Source organism: Pteronotus mesoamericanus, unplaced genomic scaffold (genome assembly GCF_021234165.1).
Source record: "Pteronotus mesoamericanus isolate MK-2021 breed Mesoamerican mustached bat unplaced genomic scaffold, CSHL_Meso_final scaffold_651, whole genome shotgun sequence".
Classification (NCBI taxonomy): Eukaryota; Metazoa; Chordata; class Mammalia; order Chiroptera; family Mormoopidae; genus Pteronotus; species Pteronotus mesoamericanus.
The window spans coordinates 27,558,694-27,584,943 of NW_026555325.1; the positions used below are offsets into that span (position 1 = coordinate 27,558,694).

Below are 26,250 nucleotides of genomic sequence, written 5' to 3' on the forward strand. Positions count from 1 at the left end.
AGTGACTGAACAAAAGAGTCTCATCTTAAATTATTTCATTCAGAAGCTGCAATGCAGGAAAGATGTTATTAGCCTGGAGGACAATGCATTGTGAATATTTTGAACTTAATATTAGAATGGAAAACACAGCTAAATGGTTAAACTACCTAATTTTGTCTATGAATTGTAAAACTACTCCTCGTCTACAGAAAAGCTGAAATCAGAATGACGACTGGTTCTTATGTATGTTTATCATATTTTATATGGTTTCGTCTATTGGCTGCTTTACTAACTAGTAGATAAGTTGGCTGCTTGGTTTGAGATAGGAAAGAGTGGTATTTATGGGCTGAGGAAAGGGATGTGCTACAATTTTAAAAGCATTTAGAGCTATCATTCACACTGTAAGGAACGAGATATAAATATGGATTTGACATCAGAAGTATTGTTATAGGTGAGACCTATTTGTCTTTGACCTTTTTTTTAATGCTATTTTCACAGTAATAAGGGCAGTAGAAGAAGAAAGAAATAGTTCCTGATTTGCTTTTTAATGGATTCCAACATTTCCTTATAATTACTGACACTGTTTCAGTATCTTTTTGGATATGCGAAGCACTTTAATTCCAAAATATTGCTTATACACAATATTGCCTAAAACATGTCCCGTGTTTGGGAGAGTCTCTTTTGTTTTTGATTATTTGTGTGCATTTTATACCCTTCCTCATGGAGTATAAAATAATGTAACATTTGTAAGAGATCGCTTTACATTACTTACTTTAGATAATTTGGATTTTGTGCGGAGTTGGAAAGAAAATATTCCTAATTAGTCTTTACTTTCATTTTGCCTCTCACTCATCCAAACCTCAAGAGTATCAGTCTTTTGGCGTTTCTCCCACTTCAATGATTTACAACTGCTCTAAATGCTTTACTTGAGCAAAATAACAAAAGACACAACTGGGGCAACTATATGCAGGAAACTTGAGGGTATAAATTACAGAAATAAAGGGGGACAATTAAAACAAGGATGAATTGCTTTCGAGAGCAAACTAAACTTCATTTTCAAAAGAACTACTACTTGATTCTGTCTTCTGTCTAAGAACTATTTCTTTGTTCTTAGAAAGATTTCCACTCCTTACCTGTAGTTAAAATTTCAGACCATGTATGCGACACCCTCAGCAAGAGGGGCAAACCTCGACAGTCATGTCACAATGGATAAAATGTAAGAATATGATCAAAGGAAATTTGCAGAAGTCACTTGTAATGACTAGGAATTTTTTTTTATTCTTAATAATTTTAACCATTGGAAATTGATTTACTATATAAGCTCTTAGACTAATTTCTAGATAAAATATTTCCTGATGAAACTAGATATATGGTTTGCAAGCTAGACTTAAATACTTTGTAAGTCTGATTTGATCTTGGTTTATTCTTCAAAAGGTAAGGAACAATATGCCCACTTTCAGAGCCCCCGATTAATTTGGTCTGTATGTTTTAAAAACACAAGCTTTAATACCCCAGGATTTACCAAGATAAACAAGTTAATTTCGCAATCTCACTTTGCTTCTACTAAATTTCTCCTAGATAAATGAAAAATAAACTCAAAATATGGACTTACAAATCATCTGATATTTTCCTTTTGCATATAATGCATAGGAGAGGGGAGTATACTATTGACTTTAGACCCCAAACAGTAGAATTAATATTTTCCATAATAATTTCCCCCTATTTAACATCATACTGGATCATGAACTCTCAATTTTCATGTGCCAGATTTAGTGCCAAAATATTTGGCTTTGTTTACTGCTCTCTTCCTTTCCAGTTATACCAGGGCTTCACTGATAGTTATGGGCACAAAAAGGAGCAAGTCTGCACTAAGGGTAATTGCTGTGCTGTGCCAGCATGAGCTCCGGGGTGGCGGCGCTGCGGTGGAATCAATGGCCTGGAATCCGGTCTTCAACTTGACAGTCCCAGGTCCATGCCGGTCGCTATACGTGCAGAGAAGGCAGTTTCAGATGACATGATATACACTAACCACATTCACTAATGGCTAAAGTATAAATGTGAAACACATTTGGTTATTTTCAGGAAAAAATAAAATTGATGAGTCAAGTCATTAGCCTTATTGACTTGAAGGGTATTCCAACTTATATGAACAGGTTGGATTATGAATGTGGAAATGGAGCGAAATCAGTTGAATTTTCATAGAGCCTGATGTAATTCAGCTCTGATAACCTGATACACCCCGTCCTCTGTGGGATCAGATTAGTCAGAGTACTGGTGTCGTCAGAACAGTGGCTCACCCAAGTGGTCCTGGAAGCACAGTTGTCCCATTTCTAGTTTTGGCTTCCATTTTTAATTCACTCTGCCTGTGAACTTGTTATATAGTTTATGATACAGATTATTTTATTTTATCTAGTTAAATTCATACCCTGGCATTGTGAAGGAGTCAATTTCCCAATTTTCTTTCCCATTCATTTCTAAAGCATTTTTTAGGAAGAATAACTTCTGTAGATAAAATAATATAGTCACTGTGCAATTTTTTAATTTATAAAGATAACATTATCTCCATAATACATGAGCATTTTACAGTAATATCAATATGCCCTAATGCGGTAACCATAATGGTATTCCCAAGAGCTGGGTCCTAGGCAGTATATATAAAGTGCTGTTGCACCAGATGCTTCTGCTTTTGGGAGGGGAGGTGGGTAACTCTGAATGGGACAAAAGAAAAGGGACTGAAAGACACACAAAAAAATTAGTGTCATGTGTAAAAACAGGCTAATTATTCTTTAAAGCAGTGATGAAAGATACTTTCTCCTCCCATTTTTTTGTTTTGTTTTGTTTTGGTTTGGTTTTTTTTGCTCTTGACCTCACAGTAGTAAACTGAACACTAACTAAACTCTCTAGAGACACAAAGTTGAGTTCAGTCGTTCTGCAAAGGGCACAAATTACTAGATAGGTACATCAGGGAGGTTTCGGATTCCCTAAGGCAGATGTGTTGAGTGAATTTGTCTGTCTTTCCCAGGCTTGAAGAACACAGAATCTTTTTTTATGCCTTCATTTTATGATGCTAGTCAAACTGGGTCCTGGAGGCAGAAGAGAGCCCACAAGACCCATTCCTGTGTTCCAGTTCAATCAGGAGAGGTGTGCGTGGCTCTTACAGTTGGTCTTACAGTTTTCAAAACCTTCCTTCTAAATATATTTTGTAGGCTTTTCAGTTATTCTTTTTGCAATGCTATTTATAATATGCAAATGCTGAAACAAGCATAAGTGCAGGTTTGACTTATAAACCCTGTGGGGTGGGAAGCACAACAAATCCTAGCACAATTTGATAATGTTAGCAATGCCAGAGCCCCGGTAAAAAGGCACCTGCTCTCCTGTTAGAAAATCCTCCCTAAACTTACTTTCTGGGAAAGGATAATCTGATGTTTAGGAAATGGTAGTACAATACATTCATGTGGAAGGTTGAAGAGTTCTTATAGTCTAAAAATATAGGAACAAGATCTAAATAAATTTTTAAGAAGGAAATTTAGAGTACTGTGAATTGCCTAAGAAGAAATATGTAATAAAATTGTCAGAGATGTTTACAATAATTATCTTAAATTAGTACATTAATTTTTTCTTATCTTTCTTTTCTTATCTTATATGTATGGCCTTGAAAGATAATGGCTTATGGACTTCATTTTTATGATATCAAGGGTGTAAAAGGTTGAAGGTTATCGCCCAAAAACCAGAAGCGCTAGCCTGCTATAAGGGGTGACAGATGAGGTTGTCAGATTACTAAGCAGATTATTAAATATTGCCTTCTATGGTGATCTTTTACATTTTTACAAATTCTTCTCCTTTTTTGAGATGATTTAAACATACAGTTATGAAGCAGATCAGAGATCTTAAATCCAAGTTGAAAACTATCTCTGCTGCCAGAAGTATATGTTGCAGTGGCCATACGCATAAATATTATAAATGGGAGAATTGTGTACATGTTTGAAAGCATTTGCTTTCCAGAAATCTCCTCTGAGAAGTATAACAGTAGGGAGGAGGGGAAGTTGGAAAGTTAAATTCTTGCCCAAATGTCATATTTCTCTCACTCTGTATTCTTCTGAATCTGTTCATTCTGTCTGAGCTTCTCATCACTGGAAATGAAAGTTTCATGGGCGGGGTTCACCATCTGGTTTATTCACCAGTGTATCTAATCATCTAGAAAGTGCCTGGCACATAGTAGGCCCTTGGTCTGTCTGTACTTACTGAACAAATAAGTCTATGAAATGAAATCAATCATGCCAGCCTCTCCATATTTGGCTTGAATATTTTATGGAGCAGAGTGGAAGAATGAGACCAAAAAACCTTGGACCCACTTAGAAAAAGATTCTTATATAAATCCAAAGTGACATTGTAGTCTCTCTTTTTTTAATTGCTTATACAACCTCCTTACAAATCAAAAGAATCTTTGAAAACAGTAGCAGTTGACATCTCTCAGCCTTGTGCAACTCCCTTACAGTGGCTTCAGCTCTTGCTGTGACATGATGTCGAAAATCCTGGGCTCACAAATAACAAATCCCAACTTCATCATTGATTATATGAACTTGGCCATGTTAGTTAACCTTTGATGACTTGGTTTCCTCAGAATGGAGACATGGGTAACATCAACCCCAGGAGTTGTAAGGATAAAATGGGATAATTCATGTAAAGTTCTTTGCATAATACAGAACTTGGGAAGCACTCCATAAATGTTCATTTATATTATTTTTTGCTATCCAGGGACTTCTTCTCTATTCATTGTTTCTTCTTGTTTCTTTTCCTATTTGAGCACGTACATTATCTTTCTAAGGCTGCTGTAACAAAATGCCACCAACTCAGTGGCTTAGAACAACGGAAATTTCTTGTCTCAGTTCTGAAGACTAGAAGATCAAAGTCAAGATTGGCTGGGCCATGCTCCCTTTGCAAGTTGTAAGGGCAGGATCTTTCCTGGCTGTTTCCCGTTTCTGGTAGCCCCAGACGTTCCGTGGCTTTGGCAGCATAATCCCCATCTCTATCCATCTTCACTTGGGCTTCTCCCTTTCTCCTTCCTTCATCTGTCTGTGTATGTCTGTGTCCAAATGTTCCCTTTTTACATGGACACCAGGCGTATTAGATTAAGACCCACCCTAAAGAACTCACTTTAACTTGATCACCTCTGTAAAGATCATATTCTGTTATAAGGCTACATTCTAGGGCACTGAAGGTTAGAGCTTCAACATATTTGGGGGGTGGATGGTCACAATTCATCCATAACAGAATGATTGTATATATTTCTATTCAATTCATTGTATTTTTCCTTACCCAATGGAGAAACATCCTATCATATGGCACCAGACTGGGAGCTTTTAGGTTTAAGATTAGTTTTGCCACTAACTCCACTGAAAGAAATCCCTCAAATTCTGGAAAGCCTGGGTGACTTCACTGCAAAATAAATGGGCTGGGCTAGATAATATCTAGCATGGGTTTCAACTCTAAAAGGTCCTGGTTATAACGTGTGACTTTCTTTCTGTGAACTACAGTGAGTATCTCAAATTTCCATGATGGTCTGTGCATCTTGATGTCACTATAACTAATTATAAAATATCTCATGGCATTTTCAATTACCTCAATGCACACTCAGATTAAAATCCCACTGTCCGTGATGCTAGTTAATGAGATTCATATCAAATAAAAGCTTTGTTAGATTTAGATGTAAAAATATCTAAACAGTGCCAGTGAGCCTTTTTTGTGAATGTTTTTGTTTTTGTCTTTGTTCTTTTTGTTTGGTTTGGTTTGGGATTTTTTTGTTGTTGTTTTGCTTTTTGGCTAAAATTTTTAAATAGACACATGTTTTATGCCAAATGCCCTTCATATAAAAATAAGATCTGAAGTGTGAAGGTTTATAGTGTGTGTCTTTTCTGATTATAGTATGATGCAACTCATTTGAAAACCATAAAACCAAAACTTCAGAGGTTAGGGGAAATGAAAAATCAAATTCTGCTACTGATTCATAGACTACTGGCAACTTTCCTGAAAGTTTGTTTAGACTACTGCTATTTATAGGACTTAAAAGTCTCCTCCAGCACAGCTAGGAAAGGAACTAAGAAAGGAAAGAGAAATCTGTGCTACTCTGAGATAATGACATTTTTTCTGTCTCCCTGTCAGGAACGATTGACCAAAGGTTCTGGCGGCCGTTTCTCATTCTTCGCGTCATCTAAAAGTTGCTGCTCTCGGTATTTACTCGATCGTCTCTTTCTCTTTCAGCTTCCTCCATTCTCAAAAGGGAGAAGCGGCTGAGGACAAAGAATGTGCATTTCAGTTGTGTCACCGTGTACTACTTCGCCAGGAGGCAAGGCTTCACGAGCGTGCCCAGCCAAGGGGGCAGCACCCTGGGCATGTCCAGCCGCCACAACAGCGTGCGCCAGTACACTCTTGGCGAATTTGCCAGAGAACAGGAAAGGCTCCACCGGGAGATGTTACGAGAACACCTCAGGGAGGAAAAACTGAACTCTTTAAAACTAAAGGTAAACTACACTTGAAATTCACTTTATGCAAACCCCACGTCCTTTCTTCCATCCGGTTGCATTAACCATTTTCACATTTATGTTCACAGGCCAAACTGGGTGTTTTACACAACAGACTGCCTGCTGAGGCTTTTTTTTTTTTCTTTTTTTTAAGTAAGAACAGTATAGGATCTTCTCTGAAAGCAATGTGGAAAATTTACCTCACGTTGTTTTTTCATAATTCTCTCTATAAATGTGTATTGTTGAGCAGTGCTAGGTTGTAGACCCAATACTTGGGCTAGGGCTTACTAGCATCAAAGTAGATATGATCCCCTTTTCCCCAGAATGGACCTATTAATAGGAAAGAAAATATTAACCATGTAGACAAAATAAGATCACAGCTTCATCAAGTGCTATGAAGGAGAGTTGCAAAGTGCTATGAAAGCATATAACAGAATTGATGTGATCCAAATGTCAAAGAAGGTTTCCTCAAAGGAGTGACAACTGGCCTGAAATCTGAATAGAAAGCTTGGTGAGAAGGGTTGGCAAGATTGGTTCAGGTAGCAGGAAGACAGGGAGCCACTTTGTGGCAGGAGGAAGTATGGTGTGCACACAGAGGCTGGGATGGCGGGGGCAGAGGCAGAAAGATCGGAATAACATGAAGGAGCTGGGACAGGGCTTTGTAGATCATGTTAAAGCATTTCTTTTTCCTCTTCATCCTGAGCCATCAGACATAATCCAACAGTTTTCAGCCTGGGGTTGGGGTGGTGGGATAATGTGAGCTCATTCATGCTGTGATGAGAGAATGTTTCTGGAGGAGAAAGAGCCATGTTGGGGTAGGGTTGGGGGGTGGCATGTGGAGTTAGACTAGGTAAGAGGCTATTGCAATAGTCCAGGAAAAAGACAATAGTGAGTTAGATTAGACTGATGGTAGGGGAGATGAATAGAGATGGAAAAAGGGGGAAATTTAGGAAGTAAAATCCACAGCCCTTGATGATTTGGAAGATCATCAAGGGTGGATTTGGAAGGAAAAGAATGACCCCTAAATGTCTGGCTTACAAAAGTGAATGGGTTGTAGGTGATAATACCTTTGTCTATGAGAAGGACATGACAAGGGGTGCAGAAAAAGCTGCAGGTTGGGGGCTGGGAGTGTTTGGGAGGAGTTGAAGATGACTTTTCTTGGACATACTAATTTTCAGAGGATTTTGAGTTCTTAAAGAGATGGCAGGGAGGTGTCTAGGTAGAGATATGTATTCTGCCATATTTGAGATTAAGTGGAGAGAAACACAGCTCAGAAAACTTCTTTCATCAACTGAAGGCACTTTTGATATTTGCATTGATTCATCAACCTATCATTTCATAAGGAAATGCTCTCCCATAATTATCTAATGACAAAAAAGAAAAAAGAAAAAGAAAACAAACTTTCCAGGTCATACAGAGTACTTAATATAAAGGGTTACTCATTATATAGCTGAAGCACCATAAACATACCTTTGTTACCTGTACCTTCAGTTTCCAGTATAAAGTCAGTCGGCATAAGTGTCATGTGTGTTTCAAAGCACCTTGTTTTCATGTATTTTGCAATTTATGTATGTGCCTTGTTCCCAATTGCAGAAAAAGGCAGTCAGTTAAATTAAGTGGGACACAGTCAACCTAGAGCATGTTTCACATTTCCTTTGGAGGTATTTTTGACAGATTTCATTGAAAATCCCTTAAGATTTTTTGGTAGCAATCCACTATTATTGTTATTGTTGTTCATGATTGCTTTGTGTGTAGCTTAATATAATAATAATTTTCAGATTTGCTTCTGAGATCTGCCCTCTTCCTTTCTCATCTACTGCAACCCAATAATACCCCTATCCAAAGAGAGAAGCCATTCTTTAAACTCAAATGTTGGGGGAACAATAGTAAGCACTGCCATTCATTCAGCAATTTTTATTTGCCAGGCATTTTATAAATATTACTTAATTTTATCCTAACAAAGACCCAGTGGAATAGGTAAATTATGAGACTATGTGTATGACTAAAGAAAAAGAAACACAGAGATATTATAAAGCTGGCTCGCTAACAGAAAACTGGTTATGTTATCTTGTTACTTCCTCTTCTAAAATTAATTAATTATCCCCCATAGACTTTGGGAAAGACAATCTGTGTACCTGTAGGGAGTTGTCCCTTTCTGAGGTTTAGTACTGTGTGCAGAAGTTTTTAACAGCTGGGGAGCTATAATTCTATCTGAAAACCAAAAGATTTATTGTGGTGAACTTTGCAGCACATTTTACATGTGCTGAGTATTAGGGGGATCCAGACAACTACAGGAGCCTTCCTCCATATCAGGCAGTGATTTATTCTGTTATATAGTTTGTATTCAGCTACTTCTACACGTTTTTTTTTTAACAAGCTGAAGAAGAAAAGAAGCAAAAAGAGCATTCTATTATCAATTCATCTTTTTCATTGTGCTTAGCGTTGCAAGTTGGAGTGGCAATCATCTCAGTGGGTGTCATGTCTAGGTCTGTCATTGGTAAGTGGAGAAGTGAGACTATACAGCTTTCTCTTTTGGTGAATATATAAGCAAAGTTATTTGGATAGCATAGCTTCTTCCACATGAATACCAAGCAAAAATGACAGTGGGATTCTGAGGCAATCTGATCTTAGCCTCAATGTGCTGCAGGTATTCAGAAGCATGTGTCACATGAACCTAACGAAAGATCACAGCAATACAGCAATGTGGACTAGTTTCCTATAAATTAAAAAAAAAAAAAAAGCCTGAGGAGAATTAATGGAAGAAAACTTATATGTATTTTATGTATTTATAAATATATAAGTAATACATATATAAGTATATACTTATATACTTATATATGTATTACTTATATATACCAGAAATATCCATCCATTGTTCATATAACAAGTATGGTTTGCATGACACGGGTGTAACCTGGCAGCCAAGGAGAGTGGACTGGAATGCACATATCTGAACAATGATAACTTCACTGTACTAGTCAGTGGGGGTGGTAGACACCATTGAGTGAGCATGAGTACTATGTGGCCATTGCATTCAAAATGACTGAGCGAGTAGAGCAACGAATCTGCAACAGATTTTGCATTAAGCTTGAACATTCCTCTGCGGAAACTATTCCAATGATTCAGAAGGCCGCAGCTATGAGCAACTGGTGAGTGGCAGCTTCATCATGACAATGTGCCTGCTCATGGATCACATCTCATGCAGAGTGTTTTGAAAAAACATCAAATCACCCAGGTGACTCAACCCCACTACATCCCAGATTTGACACCCTGCAACTTCCAACTTTTCCCTCAACTAAAATCACCTTTGAAAGGGAAGAGGTTTCAAACCAACCATCAGTGAGATTCAGGAAAATACAATGGGGCAGCTTATGGCAATTCCAGTAAAGTATTTTGCAGTCTTTGAACAGCAGAAAAGATGCTGGGAGAACTCTTTGAGGTTCCAAGGTGCCTACTTTGAAGGGAATTGATATGACATTGTCCTATGTACATTGTTTCTTGTATCTTGTATCTTCTTCAATAAATATCTCTTATTTTTTTCATAGTACATACCTGGGACCTTTTGGACAGACCTTGTCTATATATATAGACACACGCATACATACATACATATATACACACATACATACATATGTAGAGAGAGAAATAATACATATATATTACTGTATTTTTCATTACCATTTATGCCCCTATAATGTCTTTCACCTCCACCCGCCTCCCATCCCTCTGCAATTTCAACACTGTTGTCCATGTCCATGAGTTCTGTCTTTTTTTTCTTTTACGTTTGATCCCTTATGTTGTAGTGCCTCTAGCATATTAACATTTATAGTTTTTGAAATATTGACTCGACTGGTATAATGTTTAGCTGCGCAAAATCAAAAATTAGCTGTCCAAAAATTTCACTCTGATACCTGAAATTTTACTTTTAATATAAATAGCATTTGTTTTGAAATATAAACCCCTCCGAGGTAAGTAGCAAAACAAATGTAACTAAGTTGATTTTATTATTTTCATTGGGGCAGCAGGAAGGTCACTGTCATCGAAAGACACCCAGAGAGGAAAGCCAGGATTGCTGGAAACAAACGTTGCCACTTTGGTTTTACCTGCAGGTGGTCCTCTGTGAGAGGCAGTAAAGAAGGCAGCATCTGACAAGACAAATACTTTCCAAAGCCCTCACTATGGAGATCAGATAAAAACACCATGGGAAATTCATCGGGCTTGGAACTGGGTAGTTTCCCTTCTACTTATTTGAGAACCAGTTGTGCAAAAAGAGTAAAGAGAAGTTTCTCTTTTTACCCTGTGCCTCTGTGTCTTTCTAGGGTGTCTCTCTGGGTTCCAAACAGAGAACCGAATGTGTACAATGGCACTTCTTCCAATGGGTCCTTAATAGTGGAAAATTAGTAAAAAGAAATATGCACATTTCTTGATGTTTCTTTATAATAAATATTTTGAGAACAATGTAAGAAGAGAAATTAGTTTTTCATTGTAAAATTTCTTATTTAGTAATTCATCTCTTAAAGTATGAGCTAGATACATTAAGAAATCGTATGTACAATTAGGTTCGTAGAACAAACTTATTTTTATCTCGGAGATTCAAGTGTGTCCTTATTGTTGGTGATGTTGCTGTTCCAAGCGTCATCTGAAAACAATTAATAAAGAAAACTGATTAAATAAAATACCTGTTCCTAAAAGAAATAACTACTTTTAGATTTCTAAATTACAGAGCATAGTTCTTTTTCTCTGTCAAGCCCATTCAAACTTGAGTCATACTCTTCACAGTAATCAACGTGGTCATCTTAATACTACACTCTTTTCCAAATGAAGTGCTTGGATTTCATCATCTGTACCAGCTGTTGAACAATTACATTAGCCTTTATTCCCATTTCACACGTATCTGTAAAATGCATTAGGCAGCCATTTGTACATTTCAAAGAGCCTTGGCTTTCCAATTGCCTCTGGGTTATATCTTACTGGATTCTCCTGCCTTGTTCTAGGAAATTTAATTTAGCTTTCACAGCTTCGACTGGCCTCTCTTTTTCAATGTTTTTTCAACCTTAATTCTTCTCCTTTTTGAGATCAAGGCTATCTCCAATCTGGTATCATTTCCCATGGCTTTCCAGGGTTATACACTCTTCTCAATTTCTTGGGCGTGTGTTCCTTGAAGAATGCCTGGTTGTTTGCTCTCTTTCCTCATAAAAAGAGTTGTCAAATGGTAATTCTTCCTTTAATCATCAACCTTTAAAATGTCTCTATCTAAATCTTCTTCACCACAAATCTTACATTTATGACTAGGTTTTATTCATTTACTGACTTACCCATGCAACATTACAATTCTCCCTTTTCAACCCAGCCCTGCCCTTTTTATCCCTACAACAGTTCTGTGATTTGACTAACCTTAAGGTAAAGATCCTAAATGCCCCAGGAGATATAAGGGATCGGGAGATTGTGAGAAATGGTAGGTAGACATGGGCTATTTTCTCAAACCTATACTTTCCAAATTTTTGGATGTGCTTTTTAACCATTTCCTTACACTACAGTTCTTTACTGAATGGTTCAAAGTCTAAGTGTCATGATATTTTTTAACTTCACTTATCCCTACAGAACTTCTCTGTTAAACACCATAGAAATTACTGAAGAGTATACGTACTGCCTTTGCTTCCAGAATACATCCCCAAATGGAGGCCTGAGCCAACACCAAATGGAAAACTTTAATATCCCAAATACTTGCCATGTTACATGCACAACCTGTTTTGACAAGTACAGAGAAGATATGCTTAACCAAAGTGATGGAGACCGAGACTGGCCATCAGCCCTGGGCAAATGGAATACATTTAAGAATATGTTCTTTCGTAGTATTTCTGATATTTTAATTTAAATGGAATAATTAAGCATTATAATCAAATCTTTAGATGCTTCATGTGCAATAAGCCTCAGTCTTCTAGTTTGAAATCGGTGGAACTGATTCTTCTGACAAAAATGTGGGGTACAGCCTGTGGTATACTAGAGAGAAGCTGCAAAGGATGCTCACTAAAGTGTATTGGGCACATGGCATGTCTTCCCAATGGTAGCTTATTATCTTCCATGATGGGGGATTATTTACACCATATGACCTGACAAACACAACAAGTTAGAACCCTTTTTTTTTTTAAAGAGAAAGATCCAGCTGTTAAATATTTACCAGCACGCTGTTGGATTTATCTGCCTTATTAGTCACTGCTGAAGGAAGCAGTTTGTTTAAACCAGAATGGAAGATAAAAGAATGTATGGGAAAAAGTTTATGTGTCTTATATGTTGATGTTATTCTTTCTGGTAACTTTTGTGGTGATATGTTAGCCAAGTACTCATTGAAAATTCTGGTTGTTAAAATTCTTATAAGGTGACAAAACAACCAAACATCACCAGTTCATTGTGTCATAATTAAATTGGTTTCAATTTGCCACCTGCAATTAACAGCTAATGAACTGAAGAATTCTATTGTAAGATTTGACTGAATAGCCAAATTATATGAATGTTTTCCTTTTATTTACCAGAGACCTTAGTGACTAGGTCATCTATCCAGCTCATACCACCAAACCAGGAATTCCTTAGATCAAATACATACCCCATATATGTATTTAGATAAACAAATAAGTATTTGTCTATCCAGATTTTTATTGAAAATATCTGGAGACTCTGCTTTTTGAGATAGCCCATTCCATTTATGCAGTTTTGATTGTAAGAAAACTGTTTTGTACAAGAACCAAACTACTACCACCTAATTATACTTTTGACACTAATTCTGCCCTCTAGGTACATAGGTTAAATTGTGTCCCTGTTATTCAGACCCCCAGGGTTTTAAAGCAGTGTTGGACACACAAAAGTGTTTGACAATTGATTATATGGGCTCCATGTGTTTGCGTTCTATAGGATTAAATATCCATAGGTCTTTTCACTAATCTTCCCAGGGCATGGTTTTCAGACACTTTATTGCCCTGGTTACCCTCCCCTGGATATAATGCTGTATATTTATATTCATCTCAAAATATGATACTGGATCTAGATGGCATCTGTCCAGCATATAGGAATGTTCCATTATCCTGTCCCAAGTTGTGGCTGTCCTATCTGTGGATATACACTAAAGTTACTGTAGATTTCAGGAACTTGATTAATTGGTTTGTTCACATTAAGCTGGTGGTAAGTAAAAACAAACAAACAAACAAAAAATAAGCAGCCAAACAAAGCCCAGATAAGTCAAGTGTGTATTATTATATGAGGAAATCGAACTTTGTAATAACTCCGGGGCAAGAATCCTCTTTAGTCCTGGACATGATGTATTGAGAGCAATCAATAAAGTTTATTTTTTTTAATTTAAATAAACTTGATCTTGTAATTTAAGGATGCAATCCAGTGTGCCTTCTAGGTATTCACCTAAGACACGATTTTGAATCTGTACTTCCCATTACAGGGCCAAGTTGAGGATATCCGGTCCGAGTAGTGATCCTGAGGGGGAAAGGGCACCCAACCTCTGTTGAGACCCATTGCCAGGTCAGGGACGGCTACTGACAGGTGTGCATGCGCCATACCCCTCATTCCCACCTCCCTGGTGGTGCCCAAGAGCTCAACGTCCCTGTACTTAGACTCGTTTTCAGCTGTTCAGCTAACTGAAAATCCATGTTTCCAACCATACCCTTATTAATCAGTTCACATTCCGTTGTCCCATATGCAGACCGTAAGAAATCTTGTCTGAGAATCTCAGGACTAGATCAGTGGTTTCCAGTTGTGTTCCATGAGGTCAGGGCTCTGTGCACCACACTCTTACTTTTATCTTTTATCTGGCTTTTATATTTCATATGTATATGTTAAGGCTCTCCATGGACTGTAATTTAATATATGGACATTCTCTCTACCTAGCCCAAGAAATATTCTAATAGTCACTCTTCTCTTTTTCATGTGTATAGAGACCATCTGTTTAAATAATCTCTTCTAGGATATCATCTAGAATTAGCTCTTTTATTAAAAAAACAATTCACTCTCATTGTGATTATCTTTTGATTTCTATCTCCATGACTTTTGACAGATATTAGACTGGAGCTTTTTCATTGCTCTACAACAAATTTCCTGGGCCTAGGGATTCTTACGTAAAATAGTTGAGTACTCTTTCACTGTCTCCTACCTCTTTACTTTAAATCCTTCCTAACATATCTATTCACCTATTACTGGTTTGAAGGTTTCTCTCCTTGATAGAGACTATAAAATCAGAATAGGAAGGAGGTAATTCTGCTTTGTGCCTTTATATCTGCCCTTCTGTTTAATTTTTTTATCATTTCTTCCTCCATGTTAATTCTGTAATTTGCTCATTTTTTTTGTACTTAACCATACTATATCATATTTATTAATTGGTCATCTCTCTAGCAGACTGGAGGTGCCCTAGATGACAGAACTGTCATGTATATGTGAACTCTGATTCCTAGTATACAGTGGCTGGCAGTATAGCATGGTGACTGGAGGGTCATCTCATACACCAAAAGGTTGTGGGTTCGATCACCAGTTGAAGCGCATACCTGAAGTCAACCAAAATATGTTTCTTTCTCATGCTCTTGCTCTCCCCCCTCCACCCACCTTTCCTCCCTCTCTAAAATCAATAAACATATCCTCAGGTGAAGATTTTTAAATTCATTCAAAAAACAGGTATTAATCAATTACTTTGGGAGTTGCAATTATCAAGGTGCTAAGGATACAGTGGTAAGCAAGACAAATGTCTCTATTCTCATTGTGTTCACATTACAATGGGAAATGCATACATGAAACCAAACACCAAAACTAAAATATTATTATAGAATTAGGCAGCATACTATGCTCACTAAATGCAGGCCAGGGCATATGTATAAAAGTCAGCTGAGAAAACAAGAGGAGCACACTAGTTTGACAGTGAGAGCTGTCACTTGGACCAGCTTCTTCTGGCATCTCTTCTTAGAAAGGCCATCTCCACAGGCCCACAAATTAAGTAACCAAAAGAAACGCTAACTGGTGAGATGATCATGTCTTCAGCTCACTTCCTGTGTTCTTCACCATGAGCTCTTTTTCTCTATGTCTGAATCATACTTTTCATTTCTGAATGAGCTAATTCTAAGGGGGCTCATACTGCACACTTGTCTCCTGCCTTTGGTTATCCTTCGTTTTGAACAGTTTCTCTATTACTCTAAGGAATAATAGAGTAATAATAGAGTAATAGAGTAAATAGTTTTTGCTCCAGACTGGCCTTGCGCAACTTGCTCAAGCTTTGGCATCAAGTAGTCCTGATTCTCAGTACAATTACTGATTGGCTGTGTAGCTAGGCTTTGGCAAATTATCTTCTCAAGGCTCCAATATTCTCAACTATTAAAAGAATACTTCATAAGATTGTTTGAAAATTAGGTGAGATAATTCATATAAAGCATGGAGCTCAGTGCCTTGTTTTCAATATAGGGTAATTCGGGTCATTCTTAACACTATCATCATCACAAAAGGCAGTAGTATATGTGAGATTAAATTACTTTTTCACATTCTTATTTGCATTATAATTTTTACATGTGTTAATAACTCTATAACAACTAAGAGATTTTATTAATAATACCTTTTAACTACTAAAAATAAATGTTTTTATTTTTGTGGGGTTTTGTTTTATTTTCAGCACTTTAGTCATTCCATGTTTTCAGTATTGTTTCTCTCTCATAATCATTTTACATTATTTTCATGTAGTTAATTCACCAAAAATTGCATTGCCTTTTTTTTCAATCATAAAAGTTCTTTATATATTTTGGAGATTAAACCCATGTCTGATGTATCATTGGCAAATATGTCCTCCCATACAATGGGTTCCCTTTTCATTTTGAAGCTGGTTTCTTTAGTTGTACAGAAGCTTTTCAATTTGATGTAGTCCCATTGGTTTATTTTTTCATTTACTTACCTTGCCCAAGGAGCCATTTCAGCAAAAATATGTGAGATATCTGAAATTCTACTATGTTTTCTGCTAGGATTTTTATGGTATCACAACTTAAATATAAGTCTTTTATCCATTTTGAGTTTATTCTTGTGTATGGTATAAGTTGGTGGTCTAGATTCATTTTTTCACATGTACCAGTCCAGTTCTCCCAGCACCATTTATTGAAGAGGCTGGCTTTACTCCATTGTACGCTCATGGTCCCTTTGTCAAATATTAACTGACCATAAAGACATGGGTTTATTTCTGGGCTCTCTATTCTGTTCCATTGATCTGTGTGTCTCTTCCTATGCCAGTACCAGACTGTTTTGATTACAGTGGCCTTGTATGACGGTAGGCAAGAAATAAAAGTGTTTTCCTTAAGATCAGGAACAAGACAAGGCTGTCATCCACTTTCAATACTCTTATTCAACATAGTACTGGAAGTCCCAACTAGAACAATCAGACAAGAAGAGAAATGAAAGGCACCCAAATTGGAAAGAAGGAAGTAAAACTGTCGTTATTCACAGACAACATGATAGTCTACATAGAAAACCCTATAGTCTTTGCCAAAAAACTACTCGACCTAATAATTGAATTCAGCAAAGAGGATACAGTCAATATTCAGAATTGTATTGCATTTTGGTATACCAACAATGAGCAATCACACAGAAAAACTAAGAAAAAAATCCCATTTACTATGGCAACACAAAAAAAAAATTAAAATATCTAAAAATAAATGTTACCAAGGAGGTAAAAGACCTGTACTTGAAAAACTAGAGAATACTGCAGAAAAAAATTGAAGAAAACACAAAAAAAATTGAAACATATACTGTGTTCATGGATTGGAAGAATTAACATCACTAAAATGTCCATACTACCCAAAGTAACCTAGAGACTCAAATCAATTCCTATCAAAATACCAATGGCATATTTCACAGATCTACAACAAATATTCCAAAAATATGTAAATAGTCAAGAAAGACCCTGAGTAGCCTCACTACTCTTGAGAAAGAAGAAAAAAGTTGGAGGGAGCACAATACCTGATATCAAAGCATTGCCTTGAAATTTATAGTGGAATTCACTCACTGTATGATATGAGAGAAAAAAGATTGAAAGTTTATTTTCATTTGAGCTCCTCTTGTACTTGACCCAGAACAGTTTCAGAATCACTTCACTGACTCTGACAGTAATGTGGCCCATCCCTCAAGTGTATTTAGATGTACAAAGACTTTACTTTTTGGGACTTTGGGAACTGTTTACTAATACTTATCAGCACATGTCAGACAGATTTGCAAAATTAATGTTTCCATTCTATCTGTTTAAAAAAGTTACAGTTTTTTCTTTTGTAGAGTGAGTCTGGATGAATTTACACAGTCCCATGTTAAGGATCATCATTAAACAAAATAAGCGCACGCACACACACACAAACCAGAGCCCTTTACCTTGATAGCCTTCCCATACAATAAAAATAAATGTACACCTATATAGGATAAGTACATAATATGACAGAGATTGTTGAATTAAATCATGAATTGTTATTATCACCTATAAGATGGCTAAGACATAAAATAGACAAAGTACTCTCTGAAGGTCTGCTCTTTATATGCTTTTTATTCTTTGCTTATGGACCAAGAGAGGAAGGTATCCCATACAAGTCCAGACATCTGGATAAACTGGAGGCCAACAAATGCCTCATGCTGTAACTCGCCTGAGGCCTTTGAAATGATCATTGCTCAATGTGGAATGCCTTCTACCTCCACTAGTTCATCTTACTGCTACTCCATTTTCAGAGTTAAGCGTAGATGTGAATGTCTTTCCTCCTCACCCCACCACCAACCTCATCTTTAGGTACCCCTTCTACATATTTTCAAATGCCCTGTGTTTACCATCAGCTAGGAAATCCTTTTGAACTGGGTTGAAATCACTTGACTTCTTATCTCTTTACTCCAGTTCCTTGAAATCAAGCTTGTGTCTTGTGTACTGATATACCTAATACCTAATAAAATGTAAACATAACAGACTATTCATATGTATTAAATATAGCAAAACAGTGTATGTATGTAATTTTAATGACAGTGAAGGGCACAAGTTTAGAGTCAGATATCTAGGTTGTGACATAGTGCATATCCTCACTGCTTGCAATCTTAGGCAAGTTACTTAGCATTCCTAAGCTTCGGTATCCTCATCAGTTAAATGGACATAATGATAATATGCTTCTCATGAGATTATTGTGATGTGAAATGAGTTAATGCCGGTAAAGTCTTCAGAACAGTGTCTAGCACACAGATTCCAAAACTGTTATTAATATTTTTTTGTGTCCCATCTGTTTTTCCCACCTCTCTATCACCCCCACCTCGAAGCTCTCTTTTTTCCCAAGCATATGTACACAGGAATAAAAGGTTTGAGGGCCAGGATGACTGGGTCATCTCCTTAAACCTCATTTTTTGGCAAGCTTTCTTTGAGCTATTAGGAAGGCAACATTATTTGGAGGAAAGAGTACTGAACTAGAAATGGTCCAAGTGCCAGGTTGCCTTCCAAGAGAGCTGTCTCAAAAGAGAGCATTCCTTTGAATGTGCTGGTTACTCTGTATGCTTTTATTTTATAAACAGAAAAGGTTTTTAGACATATTGTGTTGGATTTCACCTTCGAGTCCCCAGCACTACATTAGGTACTGTCAGAAACTTGGAATCTATCTGTGAGACACAGGGAAAAGCATACGAAAATGGGGGTCAAGGAATTATGTTCTCTAAGCATGTTTTGAGGAGGTCACAATTAATCTGATCCCCATTAATGCATAAGATAAGGAGGCTGCGTCTGATGCGCAAAAGTCTGAAAATTCAATGAATCTATTTTGAGATAGGGTAAAGACATTGAAAGGCACCACACATGTCAGAAGAAAAATTACGTTACACATAATGAAATGTTATTCAGCCATGAGAAGGAAGGCTATCCCACCATTTGCAACATGGATAGACCTTGAGGATATTATGCTAATAAAATATGTCAGACAGAAAAAGATAAACACCATGTGATCTCATATGAGGCATCCAAAAGCAGAACTTGTAGGAATGGATGGTAAAATGGTGGTTACTAGGGGCTAGAATTAGTTCCAGAGATCTAAGTTACAGCAGGGCGATTATAGTGTTATATACTTTAAAGTTGCTAAGAGAAGTCTTAACTCTTCTCACAACCTCACCACACACACACACACACACACACACACACACACACACACACAACTATGGGATGTTTTGCTCTAGCGCTAATTGTATGCAATATATATGTATTAAATCAACGCATTCTACACCTTAAACTTACACAATGTTATATGTCAGTTATATTTCAATAAAGTTGGAGGGAAAAGGAGAAAAATGTAAAAAATGAATATTCTTATGAAGATGGGTCAGGAAGTGAAGGAGCCAGCAAAAGTAGATGAAGCAACCTCTGAAGACTCCTAGTTTCTTTGCACCAGATCTAGAGAACGCGATGGACGTTGTTGTAATTTAAGTATGTGAAAATAAGAAATGTAGATTTTATTTCAAAAGACACTTGTATTTGGAACAAGAACCATGTATAGTTTATGTGAGATATAATTTAAAAAAAATTCTTACGTTCTAGTTCATTGTTCATGATACCGTAAAAATTTTTATGTTTTTAAATGTGTGCTAAAATCTTGTGGGTTTTTGTTATTGTTGACTTTTAGATTTCATGTATAGTCTGACAGCAACCATTTTGTTTTTAAATCAAACCCTGTTGATGTAAAATGAAGTTGTTTTGTGATGGTACCAGTTACAAAAGGGAATATAAATATTATAGAGCATGGAGATTTAGTAGGAAGGACATATCAAAATGAATCATGCTAACTAAGGTGGGGCTGGTCTACATGTGCTGTGGAGTCAGAACCTTGGGGAGGTTCACCTACGCAAGCCAAGAATAAATGAACACAAATCTAAATGCCAGAGGTGACAAGATGGGAATGGTAACTTCCAATTTGTTAATGCAGCTTTTCCTATCACAGAGAATTGAGTAGGTATTAGGCAATTACACACTTGAATTTCTTAGCAAATCAGATCTTTACAGATGGAAAGATGCTTCTGTTTACAAATAAGAATGAACACAAATGGTAACAGCAACCAATCAAAGTAACATCCTAATAGTGGACATCCTGGAAACATGAGGACAGCTTAACCAATTCCTCTTTAAAAAAATGCCAAGGAAGGAAATAAATTGCGGATGGCACCAAGAAACAAAACCTAATAAAGGGGAGTGCACACCTTTGTAATCATAGAGATTTAAGCTCTGAAATATTCAAAAAATACAATTCAGTAGCTTTTGAAAATACATCTCAGGGACCTTTTAGAATATATTTTAATATACACTTGCTACTGTGTTGTTTCCTCTACTTGAGGGCAAGGAACAGTCTTCTATTTGTTCTTCAGTCCATTCAGAGTAATCCAGTTTGGGATTTCGGATCAATAACTAATATTCTTATCTAAATGTTGAACCTTTCCTATGCAGTTTAGAGAATTATGTCTGATATCACCAGACTATTTTAACTGTGGGATGACTGAGCCATTGTTAAGATCAAAAGCATGGTACTAATTACAATTAATGACATTTATGAATCAATTTTAAAATTAAGGAATCAAAAAAGCTTCTGTATTTAGAACCTTTTTTTAATGATCCCTTACAGAGTTTTTGCAGTTAATCCTGTATGGCTCCTCAGAATACATTTCTTGCTCTTATTCAGAAAAAGAATCTGTTTCTAAGTGCTTTTTTATGAAGGAAGCAATATGTTGCGGTGTAACAGTAAGAAGTAAAATACTGGTTCAGGGTTTACTAAGCAGTGAAATGATAATTCAAGGTTTATTGATGGATGAAATTAATTTAGAAAAGAAATATAAATAGAAGCAGAATAGTTATGGGTGTATGAGAAATATTTGTCCACATGAGCTATAATGAGGAAGGTATTGCTTTGGGCACGAGTTCATGTGAACTCCTTTGAGGGCTGAGTTGATTGTTTCATTGGCCCACTGGCAAGATCCTCCCAGCACAGCCCTCTGCTCCTTGTCTTACTGAGAGCACACTGACCTGACTGATTGCTTCATATCAGGCCCTCATGTTTGCAATGTTCTGTAGGGTAACCGTGTTTGTAATCCCAATAGCACAATGCAGCACAACTTTATACCCTAGTACATGCTTTTGCTGGATACAAAAAGGCAGGGTGGTTATTTCAAAGACAATGTGTTTGCTGATTTAGGTGGCAAGGGCTCCCACTAAGATGCTATCAACTCTGAACAAGGACACATTTATTCCAACATCAGAGCTGCTCATCACGAACTAAGTCTAAAAATAGCTTCCACTGATGGGCATCTGTAACCTTTGGTCTTTTTCACATTGCACTGGCTGAAACCTCTAACAACTCTAGCTCTAACATTAGGAGGCTAAGAGATCCAATTAATAGTCTTCTGTTACCCATGCATTTAAAAGCCTATCATTTTGATGCCTTCATTTTCCTCCCTGTGACTTTTTTAAAGAGAAAAATAAATAGAAATGATGTGACCCACGGGCATATATTGATTATGGAGACATGATGTTATATAATAGTTTTATTCTTATCAAATATAAAAGTAAGGATGTTAGGTCCTGCACATGCAAATTCTCTTATTTGCTGCTTTGTATTTCTAGATGACCAAGAATGGCACAGTGGAATCTGAAGAAGCTGGCACTCTTACAGTGGATGACATTTCTGATGATGATATTGATTTAGACAACACAGAGGTAGATGAGTACTTCTTCCTACAACCCCTGCCAACGAAAAAACGGAGGGCACTGCTGCGGGCCTCTGGAGTGAAAAAGATTGATGTGGAAGAAAAGCACGAGCTGCGAGCCATCCGCCTATCGCGAGAGGACTGCGGCTGTGACTGCCGCGTGTTCTGTGATCCAGAAACATGCACCTGCAGCCTAGCAGGCATCAAGTGTCAGGTAAGGATTTGCATTTCAGGGAATCCAAAGACAAGAGATAATACACCACCCCTTAAAGATGCAGTCATGTTACTTATAACGAAATTTCCAACAGGTAGAAGAAAACTTTGGGCAAGGCAAGACACATGATTCCAGAAAAGATAAATACTCATTCAGTGACATTTATGGGTATACAAAATATGCTCATACATATCACATATAATGTGAAATGCAACCCAAGCTGCAGCTCAGTCAATCGACATTATTTCCTCCTGGATTCATTCATTATACAAGCTTCTTCTGGCTTTTTGCTAGCATATGCAGGCAGACCATGACAACCCTGGTACTTGAGTTTCTATTTTCTGATCCATCCATGGGGTTTAAAATGCTTGTCATTTGGAGGTGGTATAGACTAGTGGGAAATTTACTAGACTGGGACTGAGAAAACCGGAGTTCTCCTCTGGAGTCTGATTTTTACCAGCTCTGTGAAATTGGCAAGTCAGGTCAACTTTCTGGGCTCAGTTTCCCCATCTCTGAAATGAAAGGGCTGAACTAGATCGGGGGTAGGCCAACTGTCTAACTCATAGGGCAAATCTGGGCTGTCACCTATCTTTTGTAAATAAAGTTTTATGGAAGCATATCCATGTTTTGTTTGCTTGTTTGTTTACAAGTACATGTTGTCTGCAACTGTTTTCATGCTTCTACAGCAGAGTCAGGTAGTTGCCACAGAAACCATATGACTCACAATCCATAAAATATTTATTCTCTGACTCTACCAAGAAAAGTTTGCCAAGCCATGGACTAGATGATTCCAGGTCCCCATTCATCTATAATATCACTGGGGCTCCATGATTACTTAGGTGACATTATTTTAGGTAGAAACAGCTTTTTTAATAAGGGGAGCCCCTTGGGCAGGCAAAAGAGGACAATTCTCATCAGCTGAGCTGCTGTTTGAGGTAGATTCACAGAAAAAGGATTCATGAGTAAGAAAACAGCTATAAATTCTAGTTCTGACGGCTGCTAATACTTTTATTGGGTCCAGGATGACTGTGCGAGAGTCAGCCTTCTCCTCTGTAGCACAGGAAATTCCCCGCATTTGAATATAAGATGGCCAACAGGGCAAGTTCTTTCCGATTGCCTGTGCTCTGGTCTGCATTCAGGTTAATTGAAGGAATGAGTATCCCAGGATTGCCCAGAGTTCCACATATCATTTGAGTCAAACGTTCAGTCCAACACTTGCTGAAACCCACTACTCTGAGACTACAGTCACTCAATTAATTTTAAGATATTGATTAAATGAGCAGCCCTTTACTCAAGAAGCTTGGAGTCTAATGGAGCAGGGAGGGGAAAGAGGGAGCCAGGACCTAAATGCATGAGTCCACCAGTCAAAGTCATGACTGTGCATACCTGTTGCAGACCTGCGATGCACGTAAAGCACCGTGTGCAAGGATCTAAAAGAATGAGAAGGAAAAACAATGAGAGCGACTTACCAGGCTACACGATACTGAGTGGTGTCAATCTGAACACCTTGAACAGAGATGTTCATTTTATAATAAGCAAAGAAAAAAGGAGATGGATAGTATGGGGAATGTCATATAATTTAGATTTAAAATAGCAGCTGGAGATAAGAGCAGTACATTTGTTTGCTTAAAATTGAGCATGTGAGCTGGCATGCATCAGAAGGAGAGGGAACTTGGGGAAAGGACAGAAGCATTGAAAAAAAGCGGGCAAAGTTAACAAGATGAAGAAATGGACAAAAAGAGAGAATGGAAGAAGAAGTAAAGAAAGCACAGGAGGGGTCAACAAACTAAAAATATACACCATATTTTTAGTATGTTACTGTTAACTCACTTTTATTTGGAATATAGGTTTTAAAACTAGGTTGTTTTAAAGCCTGCACTTTCTGGTTCATTTCTATTTGCAGTTTGATTATCATTTGTAATGGGAAAAATGAATTTCAGTAATCCCAGATTCAAAGGGGTTGATGAAAGATACTGGATTTTTATTTGGTTTGTAAGAGTTCCATGGGGCTAATCTCTGTCCTTCCTTCCAAGGTGGATCGAATGTCTTTCCCATGTGGCTGCACTAAAGAAGGATGTAGTAACACAGCAGGTAGAATTGAATTTAATCCCATCCGTGTCCGGACTCACTTTTTGCACACAATAATGAAACTTGAACTGGAGAAAAACCGAGAGCAGCAAATCCCCACGCTGAACGGCTGCCATGGTGAGATAAGTGCTCACAGTAGTTCCATGGGCCCCGTTGCTCACTCTGTAGAATATTCTATCACAGACAATTTTGAGATTGAAACTGACCCCCAGGCTGCAGTGCTGCACCTGCAATCTGCTGAGGAATTAGATTGCCAAGGAGAGGAGGAGGAGGAAGAGGAGGAGGATGGGAGTAGCTTCTGCAGCGGAGTCACCGATTCCAGCACACAGAGCTTGGCACCTAGTGAGTCAGATGAGGAGGAAGAGGAGGAAGAGGAGGAAGAGGAAGAGGAGGAGGACGACGATGAGAAAGGGGACAGTTTTGTGGAAGGCTTGGGCACCCATGCCGAAGTTGTCCCTCTTCCTTCTGTCCTTTGTTATTCTGATGGCACCGCCGTTCACGAAAGCCACACAAAAAATGCTTCTTTCTATGCCAACTCTTCAACTCTGTATTACCAAATAGATAGCCACATTCCAGGAACTCCAAGCCAGATCTCTGAGAATTATGCTGAAAGAGAGACTGTCAAAAATGGTACCCTCTCGCTGGTGCCTTACACCATGACCCCGGAGCAATTTGTTGACTATGCCAGACAAGCAGAGGAGGCCTATGGCACCTCCCATTACCCAGCTGCCAACCCCTCTGTCATCGTTTGCTGCTCCTCTTCAGAAACTGACAGTGGTGTGCCCTGCAATAGCTTGTATCCCGAACACAGGTCCAATCATCCTCAAATGGAATTTCACTCATACTTGAAAGGCCCCTCCCAGGAGGGGTTTGTCTCTACATTGCATGGTGACAGTCACATTTCAGAGCATTCTGCTGAAAATTCTTTGAGCCTTGCAGAAAAGAGCAGATTGCACGAAGAGTGCATCAAATCGCCCGTGGTCGAGACTGTCCCTGTCTAGTAGCTTAAGTTATTCTAGGACCAACTCTTCTATTTAAAGCACTGTATTTAATTGGATTTCCTGGGCTCATGGTTGTTTAAACTGAGGACCAAGAAAACTTGGACTGTGATGAATCTTCCAGACTGTATTTTGTTTTCTCCTTTCTAGCTACATGTCTGTGGCATTGCACAAATACAGTCTCTATGAGGATTTTAAAAGATTTCAGACTGTTTTGATAGAAAATGCTAATTTTAAAAAAGCATATCTCACAATTGCCTACCTGTCAAACTGTGTGAAACCTGCCAAGTTGTGTAGATCAGAACTCCAAGTTTTGGATTATCGGGCCTGTGCAAAATTGTTAACTAAGACTGGGAAATCATAAGATTTAGAGTCCTACTTTTCGATATTATCTGAAGATGATGGTGACTTTTTAATGTAAAAGTAACTATTGTAAGAAAAAGATTTAATCGTTCCATGTGTATTTTATTTATGGTAGTTAGAGGTCATGTTTTGATGAAAATGAACAGCAGCATGTTCTTTTAAGCTGAAGATGCATAGTTAGGACCACCGAGCATGCCCCCGTGGATTGCATCTGGAATCCAATCATGTTTTTATGATCATAACTGATCAGATTTGCAAATACTTTCTTAAGGGTGAAATAGGCCTATTTTTGCTATTTTGGACAAATAAATGAATCTATATGTGCAGGTCCTTACACAGTTTTCTCTAAAGTTAAGAGTTAGGACAATCCTTTGGTGAG

At 37.6% G+C, this 26,250-nt stretch overlaps 1 protein-coding gene across 1 annotated transcript in view; it reads left to right on the plus strand.

Moving 5' to 3' along the window:
• CSRNP3 (cysteine and serine rich nuclear protein 3) overlaps window positions 1-25,897 on the plus strand; it is a 188,243-nt gene extending 162,346 nt beyond the window's left edge. Inside the window, exons 5-7 of the mRNA XM_054562418.1 lie at window positions 6,238-6,497; window positions 22,126-22,422; window positions 24,456-25,897. Of these exons, the coding sequence (XP_054418393.1) occupies window positions 6,238-6,497; window positions 22,126-22,422; window positions 24,456-25,511 (1,613 nt within the window). The 3' untranslated portion in view covers window positions 25,512-25,897. The remainder of the gene's footprint in view (window positions 1-6,237; window positions 6,498-22,125; window positions 22,423-24,455) is intronic.
• Window positions 25,898-26,250: the final 353 nt, after the last annotated feature.